At 56.2% G+C, this 13,120-nt stretch overlaps 1 protein-coding gene across 1 annotated transcript in view; it reads left to right on the forward strand.

Moving 5' to 3' along the window:
• The first annotated feature begins 310 nt into the window (after positions 1-310).
• LOC118238502 (CKLF-like MARVEL transmembrane domain-containing protein 2A) overlaps positions 311-13,120 on the forward strand; it is an 89,302-nt gene continuing 76,492 nt past the window's right edge. Inside the window, exons 1-2 of the mRNA XM_035441691.1 lie at positions 311-460; positions 562-720. Coding sequence (XP_035297582.1) covers positions 311-460; positions 562-720 — 309 coding nt within the window. The remainder of the gene's footprint in view (positions 461-561; positions 721-13,120) is intronic.

Genomic DNA, 13,120 nt, shown 5'->3' on the forward strand with positions numbered 1-13,120 from the left:
GGAGCTACAGCTACAAACCTGCCACTCCTTTTCAAGGAAAGCCTCTCTAGGACCAGTGGGTCTCAGTGCATGGGGCTGCGTGGAGGGTGGGAATGTCTGACCTCTGCCAGGGTGGAGGCGATCCTGCTGGTCCTCGAGATGAGGTGTGCTCGCGCTGAACAAGCATAAGCGTTGGAATTCTGCAGTCCCAGCAGTCAGTTGGGCACTGCCCTTGAACAGGTCTGAAGACACCTGGCTCTCTCTTGAGCTGGGCCTGTTCAGGGACTGCAGGCGAGGCTGGGAGGTGAGAAATTGAGAACTACTGCTCACCATGCAAGCACCTCCGCCTGCCCGTGTAGATGGCCCGGGGGTCAGGCCCAAGGAAGCAAAAAGAGGGTTTCGACGCTACAGGTGGGAATTCAAAGACAGCAATAGAGTATTCTGGACGATGGGACACGCCGAAGTTAAGATCCTGAATATAGTAAGCTGAATTGGTAGTCTAAGGGTGTCTGTGGAGTGGAGGGCCTCAGAAGTCAGGGAAAGCCCTAGCAGCAGCTCAAATGTATGTATGTTTCCACCCAGGTCTGCATGGTGGCTGCACTACAACTCTTCGAAACAGTGGCCACACACCCGATCCTGATCCTGCTTCTCACTATGGAAGTGTCCATCTTCGCTTTCTTCATCTTCCTTTACACCTTTGCCATCGACAGATACATGCCCTTCATCTCCTGGCCTATCACTGTAAGTAAAGACTGTAGGAACGGACGTGCCAGTCACATTCAGGCGCCTGGAAAAAGACAATCTCACCTCCGCTAGTGCTCAGGCTGGGAAGTTGGGGAGAAGGGAAGCCAGGCTGAAAATGTTCCCCCAAAATCTAAATGTGTTGGGTCAAAGAAAGAGGGACCAAGGCTTTGCTATCCTCAGAAACAGGGAAGGTTGTAACAACCAGGCATTTCTGCTCACCGCTTTGCTGGTATACATCTCATTGGAACTGACAGGATTCAAAAAAGAAAATCAAATTCTGCATAAACCTGTAAGGTAAAGTGAATCAAATGTCAAGCAAGTCTAAAACAATGTCAGGTCTCTAAGGAACATAAAGAATGCTTCCGGAGCGTGGTCTGTCAGAAGCAGTCATACAATGAAGTGAGGCTGAGCTGGGTAAGTCCCTCAAGCATCCATTCCTCTGGTCCCTTATCTGCACTTCAGGGACTGCAACAATCTGTAGTGGGAATGACTACATTTAAACTTCTTGTCAATTCATCTTAGGACTCAGGACTTGAATTCCCTCACCTCACTTATGGAATCACCAAGTGTACCCATCTAATTCCCTCCTAGCCAATGAGCACCCAAACTTCCAATTCCCCTTGTTCATTACCCAACCGTAGAGCCTTATGTTTCCTCATTTCCCTCACTTAACAAACCAGAAAATGAAGCCTTAAAAGTTAAATAACCTGCCTTTTAACTCAGCCCAACTAGTAAACAGCAAGAAAGATCCAAACTTAATGGAATATATGTCTGTTAGCTGTGATCACCTACCTATCTGCCCTTTTGTTAAAAGCTGTTAACGTCCAGAGATCCATCAGTCCTATAAGGACCACCAGTACAAGAGGGAAGGAGATGAGAACTAAAATGGAAACTCTTGAAAACAGAATGCACAGAAGACAAAGAAAAGAAAAAGAAGAAGACCACATGCCCGGTGAAGGAACTGAAAACATTCAGTAAAATAAAAGTCCACCAAATGATGAAAGTGGATCTTCCTATACTTAACCTAAAAAATAGTGTTGGAAATAACTCAACACAGAGAGCATTATTCTTAGCTTTAAATGTGCAGCCTTAGCTTGGCGTGTTCTAGCCGGCACTGGTTAACTTAATATATCTTTTGCCTCTGGGCTTTTATTATTCTGTATTTCTATGAACCTTACTTCCATCCTTACTCCATGGCTGGCTGAGTGGCTGAGAGGGAGGGTGGCTGGGTGGTTGGGTGACTGAGTGATTGGGTGACTGGGTGACTGGATGAGTGGGTGGCTCAGTGACTGAGTGACTAGGTGACTGGGTGACTAGGTGGCTGGGCGGCTGGAGACTGGGAGACTGGGTGACTGGGTGACTGGTTGACATGGTCAGTGGGTGGCTGGGTGACTAGGTGACAGGGTGAGTGGGTGACTGGGTGGCTGAGTGGGTGGGTGACTGGGTGGGTGGGTGACTGGGTGACTGGGTGACTGGGAGACTGGGAGACTGGGTGACTGGGTGACTGGTTGACATGGTCAGTGGGTGGCTGGGTGGCTGGGTGGCTGAGTGATGGGTGACTGTGTGACTGGGTGACTAGGTGACTCCATGACTGAGGGACTGGGTGACAGGGTGAGTGGGTGATTGGGTGACTGGGTGACTGGGTGACTGGGTGGCTGGGAGGCTGGGTGGCTGGGTTGCAGGGTTACTGGGTGACTTGGGGAATGGGTGACTGGGTGGCTGGGAGATTGGGTAACTGATTGACTGGGTGACTGGGTGACTGGGTGACAGGATGGCTGGGTGGCTGGGTGGCTGGATGACTGGATGATTAGGTGGCTTGGTGGCTGGTTGACAGGTTGACTTGGTGACTGGGTGGCTGGGTGGCTGGGTGACTGGGTGACTAGTTGACTTGGTCACTGTGTGGCTGGGTGGCTGGGTGGCTGAGTGATTGGTGACTGGGTGACTGGGTGACTCGATGACTGAGGGACTGGGTGACTGGGTGACTGGGTGACTGGTTGACTGGTTGGCTGGGTAACTGGCTGACTGGGTAGCTGGGTGACTGAGTAACTGGGTGACTGGGAGACTGGGTGACTAGGTGACTGGGTTATTGGATGACTGGGTGACAGTGTGGCTGGATGACTGGTTGACTGTGTGACTGGTTGACTGGGTGACTGGGTGACTTGGTGAATGGGTGACTGGGTGACTGAATGACTGGGTTACTGGGTGGATGAGTGACTTGGTGACTGGGTAGTTGGTTGACTTGGTGACTGGGTGACTAGGTGACTGGGTGTCTGGATGACTGGGTGACTGGGTGACTGTATGACTGGGTGACTGGGTGACTGTATGACTGGGTGACTAGGTGTCTTGGTACCTGGGTGACTGGTTGACATGGTGACTGGGTGGCTGGGAGCTGGGAGACTGTGTGGCCAGGTGACTGGTTGACTGGTTGACTGGGTGACTTGGTGAGTGGTTGACTGGGTGATTGGATGACTGGGTGGCTGGGTAACTGCATGACTGTGTGACTGGGTGACTGAGTGATTGGGTGATTGGGTGACTGGGTAGCTGGGTGGTGGGTTGTTGGGTGACTGTGTGACTGGTTGACTTGGTCGCTGGGTGGCTGGATGGCTAGATGGCTGGGTGGCTGAGTGATGGGTGACTGGGTGACTGGGTGACTGGGTGACTCGATGACTGAGGGACTAGGTGACTGGTTGACTGAGTGGCTGAGTAACTGGGTGACTGGGTGACTGGGTGATTGAGTGACTGGGAGAATTAGTGAATGGATGACTTGATGGCTGGAAGTCTGGGTGACTGGGTGACTAGGTTACTGAGTGACTCGATGACTGAGGGACTGGGTGACTGGTTGAATGGGTGGCTGGGTGACTGGGTGACTGGGTGACTGAGTGACTGGGTGAGTGGGTGGCTGAGTGACTGGGTGACTGGGTGACTGGGTGACTGGGTAACTTGGCGACTGGGTGGTTGGGTGGCCGGGTAGCTGGGTGGCTGGGTGGCCGGGTGGCTGGGTGGCTGGATGGCTGGGTGGCTGGGTGGCTGGGTGACTTGGTTACTGGATGGCTGAGTGACTTGGTGACTGGGTGACTGGGTGTTTGGCGAATGGGTGGCTGGGTGATTGGGTGAATAAGTGACTGGATGACTGTGTGACTGTGTGACTGTGTGACTGGGTGACTGGGTGACTGGATGACTGGGTGACTGGGTGACTGGGTGAGTGGGTGAATGGGTGACTGGGTGACTTGGTGACTGGGTGACTGAGTGACTGGGTGACAGGGTGACTGGGTGGCTGGGTGGCTGGGTGCTGGGTTGCTAGATGACTGGGTGGCTGGGTGGCTGGGTGGCTGGGTGGCTGGGTGGCTGGTTGACTGGTTGACTGGGTGACTGGGTGACGGGGTGACTGGGTAACTGGGTGACTGTTTTGCTTGATGACTGGTGACTGGGTGACTGGGTGACTGGTTGACTGGGTGACTGGGTGACTGGGTGACTGGGAGACAGGTTGACTTGGTGACTGGTTGACTGGGAGACTGTGTGGCTGGGTGACTGGGTGACTTGGTGGTAGGGAGGTGGGTGGCTAGGTGAATGGGAGGCTGGGTGGCTGGATGACTGGGTGACTGGGTGGATGGGTGACTGGGTGTTTGGGTGACTGGGTGACTGGGATGCTAGATGACTGGTGACTGGTTAACTGGCTGACTGGTTGACTGGGTGACTGGTTGACTGGGTGACTGGGTCACTGGGTGGCTGGATGACTGGGTGACTCGGTAGTTGGGTGACTTGGTGACTGGGTGACTGGTTGACTGGTTGACTAGGTGACTGGGTGAGTGGGTGACTGCATAACTGGGTGGCTGGGTAGATGGGTGACTGGGTGGCTGAGTGACTGGGTGACAATGTGACTAGGAGACTGAGTGGCTGAGTGACTGGGTGACTGGCTGACTGGGTGACTTGTTGACTGGCTGACTGGGTGGCTGGGTGACTGGGTGTCTGGGTGGCTGGGTGACTTGATTGCTGGATGGCTGAGTGGCTTGATCACTGGGTGACTGGGTGTTTGGTGACTGGGTGGCTGCATGATTGGGTGACTAAGTGATTGGGTGACTAAGTGACTGGGTGACTCAGTGAGTGGGTGAATGGGTGACTGGTTGACTTGGTGACTGTATGGCTGAGTGGCTGGGTGACTGGGTGACAGGGGGATTGGGTGACTGGGTGGCTGAGTGACTGCGTGGCTGGGTGACTGAGTGACTGGGTAACTGGGTGACTGTGTGACTGGGTGACTGGGTCGCTGAATGACTGGGTGATTGTGTGACTAAGTGACTGAGTGACTGGGTGACTGGGTGACTGGGTGGCTGCGTATTTGGGTGACTAAGTGATTGGGTGACTAAGTGGGTGAATGGGTGGATGAGTGACTGGGTGACAATGTGACTAGGTGACTGGCTGACTGGGTGACTGAGTGGCTGAGTGACTGAGTGACTGGGTGACTGGGTGACTGGGTGACTTGTTGACTGGGTGGCTGGGTGTCTGGGTGGCTGGGTGACTTGATTACAGGAGGACTGAGTGGCTTGATCACTGGGTGACTGGCTGTTTGGTGACTGGGTGGCTGGGTGATTGGGTGACTTAATGACTGGGTGACTGTATGACTGGGTGACTGGGTGACTGGGTGACTGGGTAACTGGTGGGATGGATGACGGGGTAACTGTTTGACTGGGTGACTGGGTGAGTGGGTGACTTGTTGACTGGGTGGCTGGGTGTCTGGGTGGCTGGGTGACTTGATTACAGGAGGACTGAGTGGCTTGATCACTGGGTGACTGGCTGTTTGGTGACTGGGTGGCTGGGTGATTGGGTGACTTAATGACTGGGTGACTGTGTGACTGTGTGACTGGGTGACTGGGTGACTGGGTGACTGGGTGACTGGTGGGATGGATGATGGGGTGACTGTTTGACTGGGTGACGGGGTGAGTGGGTGAATTGTGACTGGTTGACTTGGTGACTGGGTGGCTGAGAATCTGGGTTACTGTGTGACTTGGTGACTGGGTGGCTGGGTGACTGGGTGACTGGGTCGCTGAGTGATTGGGTGATTTTGTGACTGAGTGACTGAGTAACTGGGTGACAGGGTGATGGGGTGACAGTGTGACTGTGTGACTGAGAGACTGTGTGACTGGGTGACTGGTTGACTGGGTGGCTGGGTGACTGGGTGGCTGGGTGACTGCTTGACTGAGTGACTGTGTGACCAGGTGGCTGAATGACTGGGTGACTGGGTGGTGGGTGGCTAGGTGAATGGGAGGCTGGGTGGCTGGGTCGCTGGATGACTGGGTGACTGCTTGACTGGTTGACTGGTTGACTGGGTGACTGGTTGACTGGGTCACTGATTGACTGGGTGACAGGTTGGCTGGGTGACTGGATCACTGGGTGGCTGGGTGAGTGGGTGATTTGGTAGTTGGGTGATTTGGTGACTGGGTGACTGGTTGACTAGTTGACTAGGTGACTGGGTGAGTGGGTGACTGGGTGACTGGGTGGATGTATGACTGTGTGACTGTTTGACTGGGTGACTGTGTGAGTAGGTGAATGGGTGACTGGGTGACTGGGTGGCTGGGTGGCTGGGTGGCTGGGTGGCTGTGTGTCTTTGTGGCTGGGTGACTGGGTGACTGGGTGGATGTATGACTGTGTGACTGTTTGACTGGGTGACTGTGTGAGTGGGTGAATGGGTGACTGGTTGATTTGGTGACTGGGTGGCTGAATGGCTGGGTGACTGGGTGACAGCGGGACTGGGTGGCTGGGTAGCTGGGTGTCCGGGTGGCTGGGTGACTGGTTGACTGAGTGACTAGGTGACTGGGTGACTGGGTGACTAGGTGGCTGAATGACTGGGTGAATGGGTGACTGGGTGACTGGGTGGCTGAGTGACTGTGTGACTGTGTGACTGGGTGGCTGAATGACTGGGTGACTGGGTGACTGGGTGACTCTGTAGGTGGGTGATTTGATGACTGGGTGACTGGTTGACTAGTTGACTAGGGACTGGGTGAGTGGGTGACTGGGTGACTCGGTAGTTGGGTGATTTGGTGACGGGGTGACTGGTTGAATAGTTGACTAGGTGACTGGGTGAGTGGGTGACTGGGTGACTGCGTGGCTGAGTGGCTGATTGACTGGGTGACTGGGTGACTGGCTGACTGGGTGACTGGGTGACTTGTTGACTGGGTGGCTGGGTGGCTGTGTGTTTAGGTGGCTGGGTGACTTGGTGACTGGGTGACAGGGTGACTGGGTGGATGTATGACTGTGTGACTGTTTGACTGGGTGACTGGGTGACTGTGTGAATGGGTGACTGGTTGATTTGATGACTGGGTGGCTGAATGGCTGGGTGTCTGGATGACAGTGGGACTGGGTGGCTGGGTAGCAGGGTGGCTGAGTGGCTGGGTGACTGGTTGACTGGGTGACTGGGTGACTGGGTGGCCGAATGGCTGAGTGAATGGGTGACTGGGTGATTGGGTGACTGGGTGACTGGGTGACTGGGTGACTGGGTAGCTGAATGACTGGGTGACTGGGTGACTGGGTGACTGGGTGACTGGGTGACTGGGTGGCCGAATGGCTGAGTGACTGGGTGAATGGGTGATTGGGTGACTTGGTGACTGGGTGATTGGGTGGCTGAATGACAGGGTGACTGGGTGACTGGGTGACTGGGTGGCTGAGTGACTGGGTGACTGTGTGACTGAGTGACTGTGTGACTGGGTGACTGGTTGACTGGGTGTCAGGGTGGTGGGTGGCTAGGTGAATGGGAGGCTTGGTGGCTGGGTCGCTGGATGACTGGGTGACTGCTTGACTGGTTACTGGTTGACTGGGTGACCGTTTGACTGGGTGACATGTTGGCTGGGTAACAGGTTGGCTGGGTGACTGGATCACTGGGTGGCTGGGTGAGTGGGTGACTTGGTAGTTGGGTGATTTGGTGACTGGGCGACTAGTTGACTAGTTGACTAGGTGACTGGGTGAGTGGGTGACTGGGTGACTGCGTGGATGGGTAGATTGGTGACTGGGTGGCTGAGTGACTGGGTGACAAGGTGACTGGGTGACTGGGTGACTGTGTGGCTGAGTGGCTGATTGACTGGGTGACTGGGTGACTGGGTGACTGGGTGAATGGGTGACTGCTTGATTTGGTGACTGGGTGACTGAGTGGCTGGGTGACTGGGTGACAGCGGGACTGGGTGGCTGGGTGGCTGGGTGTCCGGGTGGCTGGGTGACTGGTTGACTGAGTGACTAGGTGACTGGGTGACTGGGTGACTAGGTGGCTGAATGACTGGGTGAATGGGTGACTGGGTGACTGGGTGGCTCAGTGACTGTGTGACTGTGTGACTGGGTGGCTGAATGACTGGGTGACTGGGTGACTGGGTGACTAGGTGACTGGGTGACTCGGTAGGTGGGTGATTTGGTGACTGGGTGACTGGTTGACTAGTTGACTAGGGACTGGGTGAGTGGGTGACTGGTTGACCCGGTAGTTGGGTGATTTGGTGACGGAGTGACTGGTTGAATAGTTGACTAAGTGACTGGGTGAGTGGGTGACTGGGTGACTGCGTGGCTGAGTGGCTGATTGACTGGGTGGCTGGGTGACTGGCTGACTGGGTGACTGGGTGACTTGTTGACTGGGTGGCTGGGTGGCTGGGTGGCTGTGTGTTTAGGTGGCTGGGTGACTTGGTGACTGGGTGACTGGATGGATGTATGACTGTGTGACTGTTTGACTGGGTTACTGGGTGACTGTGTGAATGGGTGACTGGTTGATTTGATGACTGGGTGGCTGAATGGCTGGGTGTCTGGGTGACAGCGGGACTGGGTGGCTAGGTAGCAGGGTGGCTGGGTGGCTGGGTGACTGGTTGACTGGTTGACTGGGTGACTGGGTGGCCGAATGGCTGAGTGAATGGGTGACTGGGTGATTGGGTGACTGGGTGACTGGGTGGTGGGTGGCTAGGTGAATGGGAGGCTGGGTGGCTGGGTGGCTGGGTGGCTGGGTGACTGCTGGACTGAGTGACTGGGTGACTGGGTGGCTGAATGACTGGCTGATTGGGTGGTGGGTGGCTGGATGAGTGGGTGACTGGGTGACTGGGTGACTGGGTGATGGGGTGATGGGGTGACTGGGTGACTGGGTTGCTGGGTGACAGGTTGGCTGGGTGACTGGATCACTGGGTGGCTGGGTGACTGGGTGACTCGGTAGTTGGGTGACTGGGTGACTGGGTGACTGGATGACTCTGTTGCTGAAAGACTGGGTTACTGGGTGACTGGGTGACTCTGGGTGACTGGGTGACTGGTTACTGGGTGACTGGGTGACTGGGTGACTGGGTGGCTGAGTGACTGTGTGACTGAGTGACTAGGTGATTGGGTTACTGGGTGACTGGGTGACTGTGTGACGTGGTGACTGGTTACTGGGTGACTGGGTGACTGGGTGACTCGGTGAATGGGTGACTGGGTGGCCGGGTGACTGGGTAACTCGGTGAGTGGGTGTCTTGGTGACTTGGTAGCTGGGTGACGGGCGAGTGGGTGACTGGGTGGTTGCGTTACTGGGTGACTGGGTGACTGGGTTGCTGGATGACTGGTGACTGGGTCACTGGTTGACTGGTTGATTGGGTGGCTTGGTGGCTTTGTGATTGAGTGACTGGTTGACTGGGTGGCTGGGTGACTGGGTCACTGGGTGGCTGGGTGACTGGGTGACTCAGCGGCTGGGTGACTGGGTGACAGGCTGACTGGGTGGTTGCATGACTGGGTGACTGGCTGACTGGTTGACTGGGTGAATGGATAAGTGGCTGACTGGGTGACTGGTTGACTGACTGACTGGGTGACTGGGTTTCTGTGTGACTGGGTGACTGGTTGACTGAGTGAATGAGTGACTTGGTTTCTGCATGACTGTGTGACTGGTTGACTGGTTTCCTGGGTGGCAGGGTGATTGGTTGACTGAGTGCCTGGGTGACTGCGTGGCTGAGTAAATGGGTGGCTGAGTGAGTGGGTAGCTGGGTGGCTGAATGGCTCAGTGACTGGCTGACTAGGTGGCTGGGTGGCTGTGTGGCTGGGTCGCTGGATGTTTGGGTGGCTGGGTGGCTGGGATGCTGTGTGACTTGGTGACAGTGTAGCAGGGTGACTTGGTGACTGGGTGACAGGGTGACTGGTTGTTGGAGTGACTGGGTGGTTGGGTGACTGGGAGACTGGCTGACGGGGTGACTGGGTGACTGGGCTGACTCGGTGGCTTGTGACTGGGTGACTGGGTGACTGGGTGACGGAGTTACTGGGTTCCTGGGTGACTGGTAGGCTCGGTGACTGGGTGACTGGGTGACTGGATGGCTGGGTGGCTGGGTGACTGGGTGGCTGAGTGACTGGGTAACTGGTTGACAGGTAGACTGGGTGAATAGGTGGCTGGATGGTGGGGTGGCTGGGTGGCTGGGTGCCTTTGTGGCTGGGTTGCTGTGTGACTGGGTGACTGGGTAGCTGGGTCACTTGGTGACTGGGTGACTGGGTGACCGAGTGGCTGAGTGACTGCATGACTTTGTGACTCAGTGACTGGGTGACTTGGTGATTGGTGACTTGGTGACTGGGTGGCTGGGTGACTGGGTGACTGGGTGACTGGCTGACTGGCTGACTGGCTGACTGGCTGACTGGGTGACTGGGTGACTAGGTGACTGGGTGACTCGGTAGGTGGGTGATTTGGTGACTGGGTAACTGGTTGACTAGTTGACTAGGGACTGGGTGAGTGGGTGACTGGGTGACTGCGTGGATGGGTAGATTGGTGACTGGGTGGCTGAGTGACTGGGTGAGTGGGTGACTGGGTGACTGGGTGACTGAGTGGCTGATTGACTGGGTGACTGGGTGACTTGGTGACTGGGTGGATGTATGACTGTGTGACTGTTTGACTGGGTGACTGTGTGAGTGGGTGAATGGGTGACTGTTTGATTTGGTGACTGGGTGGCTGAATGGCTGGGTGACTGGGTGACAGCGGGACTGGGTGGCTGGGTGGCTGAGTGTCCGGGTGGCTGGGTGACTGGTTGACTGAGTGACTAGGTGACTGGGTGACTGGGTGACTAGGTGGCTGAATGACTGGGTGAATGGGTGACTGGGTGACTGGGTGGCTGAGTGACTGTGTGACTGTGTGACTGGGTGGCTGAATGACTGGGTGACTGGGTGACTGGGTGACTGGGTGACTCGGTAGGTGGGTGATTTGGTGACTGGGTGACTGGTTGAATAGTTGACTAGGTGACTGGGTGAGTGGGTGACTGGGTGACTGCGTGGCTGAGTGGCTGATTGACTGGGTGGCTGGGTGACTGGGTGGATGTATGACTGTGTGACTGTTTGACTGGGTGACTGTGTGAGTGGGTGAATGGGTGACTGGCTGATTGGGTGGCTGAATGACAGGGTGACTGGGTGACTGGGTGGCTGAGTGACTGGGTGACTGTATGACTCAGTGACTGTGTGACTGGGTGACTGGTTGACTGGGTGGCAGGGTGGTGGGTGGCTAGGTGAATGGGAGGCTGGGTGGCTGGGTGGCTGGGTGGCTGGGTGACTGCTGGACTGAGTGACTGGGTGACTGGGTGGCTGAATGACTGGCTGATTGGGTGGTGGGTGGCTGGATGAGTGGGTGACTGGGTGACTGGGTGACTGGGTTGCTGGGTGACAGGTTGGCTGGGTGACTGGGTCACTTGGTGGCTGGGTGACTGGGTGACTCGGTAGTTTGGTGACTGGGTGACTGGGTGACTGGGTGACTCTGTTGCTGAAAGACTGGGTTACTGGGTGACTGGGTGACTCTGTTGCTGAAAGACTGGGTTACTGGGTGACTTGGTGAATGGTTTCTCAGTGACAGGGTGACTGGGTGGAAGGATGACTGGGTGACTGGGTGACTCGGTGACTGGGTGATTGGGTGACTTGGTGACTGGGGGACTGGGTGACTGGGTGACTGGGTGACTGGGTGACTGCGTGGCTGAGTGGCTGATTGACTGGGTGGCTGGGTGACTGGGTGGATGTATGACTGTGTGACTGTTTGACTGGGTGACTGTGTGAGTGGGTGAATGGGTGACTGGCTGATTGGGTGGCTGAATGACAGGGTGACTGGGTGACTGGGTGACTGGGTGGCTGAGTGACTGGGTGACTGTATGACTCAGTGACTGTGTGACTGGGTGACTGGTTGACTGGGTGGCAGGGTGGTGGGTGGCTAGGTGAATGGGAGGCTGGGTGGCTGGGTGGCTGGGTGGCTGGGTGACTGCTGGACTGAGTGACTGGGTGACTGGGTGGCTGAATGACTGGCTGATTGGGTGGTGGGTGGCTGGATGAGTGGGTGACTGGGTGACTGGGTGACTGGGTTGCTGGGTGACAGGTTGGCTGGGTGACTGGGTCACTTGGTGGCTGGGTGACTGGGTGACTCGGTAGTTTGGTGACTGGGTGACTGGGTGACTGGGTGACTCTGTTGCTGAAAGACTGGGTTACTGGGTGACTGGGTGACTCTGTTGCTGAAAGACTGGGTTACTGGGTGACTTGGTGAATGGTTTCTCAGTGACAGGGTGACTGGGTGGAAGGATGACTGGGTGACTGGGTGACTCGGTGACTGGGTGATTGGGTGACTTGGTGACTGGGGGACTGGGTGACTGGGTGACTGGGTGACTGGGTGACTGCGTGGCTGAGTGGCTGATTGACTGGGTGGCTGGGTGACTGGGTGGATGTATGACTGTGTGACTGTTTGACTGGGTGACTGTGTGAGTGGGTGAATGGGTGACTGGCTGATTGGGTGGCTGAATGACAGGGTGACTGGGTGACTGGGTGACTGGGTGGCTGAGTGACTGGGTGACTGTATGACTCAGTGACTGTGTGACTGGGTGACTGGTTGACTGGGTGGCAGGGTGGTGGGTGGCTAGGTGAATGGGAGGCTGGGTGGCTGGGTGGCTGGGTGGCTGGGTGACTGCTGGACTGAATGACTGGGTGACTGGGTGACTGGGTGGCTGAATGACTGGCTGATTGGGTGGTGGGTGGCTGGATGAGTGGGTGACTGGGTGACTGGGTGACTGGGTTGCTGGGTGACAGGTTGGCTGGGTGACTCGGTAGTTTGGTGACTGGGTGACTGGGTGACTGGGTGACTCTGTTGCTGAAAGACTGGGTTACTGGGTGACTGGGTGACTCTGTTGCTGAAAGACTGGGTTACTGGGTGAATGGTTTCTCAGTGACAGGGTGACTGGGTGGAAGGATGACTGGGTGACTGGGTGACTCGGTGACTGGGTGATTGGGTGACTTGGTGACTGGGGGACTGGGTGACTGGGTGACTGGGTGACTGGGTGACTGGGTGACTGGGTGGCTGAGTGACTGTGTGACTGAGTGACTAGGTGATTGGGTGACTGGGTGACTGGGTGACGTGGTGACTGCTTACTGGGTGACTGAGTGACTGGGTGACTGGGTGACTGGGTGGCTGAGTGACTGT

This window comes from Cricetulus griseus, chromosome 3 (genome assembly GCF_003668045.3).
Source record: "Cricetulus griseus strain 17A/GY chromosome 3, alternate assembly CriGri-PICRH-1.0, whole genome shotgun sequence".
In the NCBI taxonomy this organism is placed as follows: domain Eukaryota; kingdom Metazoa; phylum Chordata; class Mammalia; order Rodentia; family Cricetidae; genus Cricetulus; species Cricetulus griseus.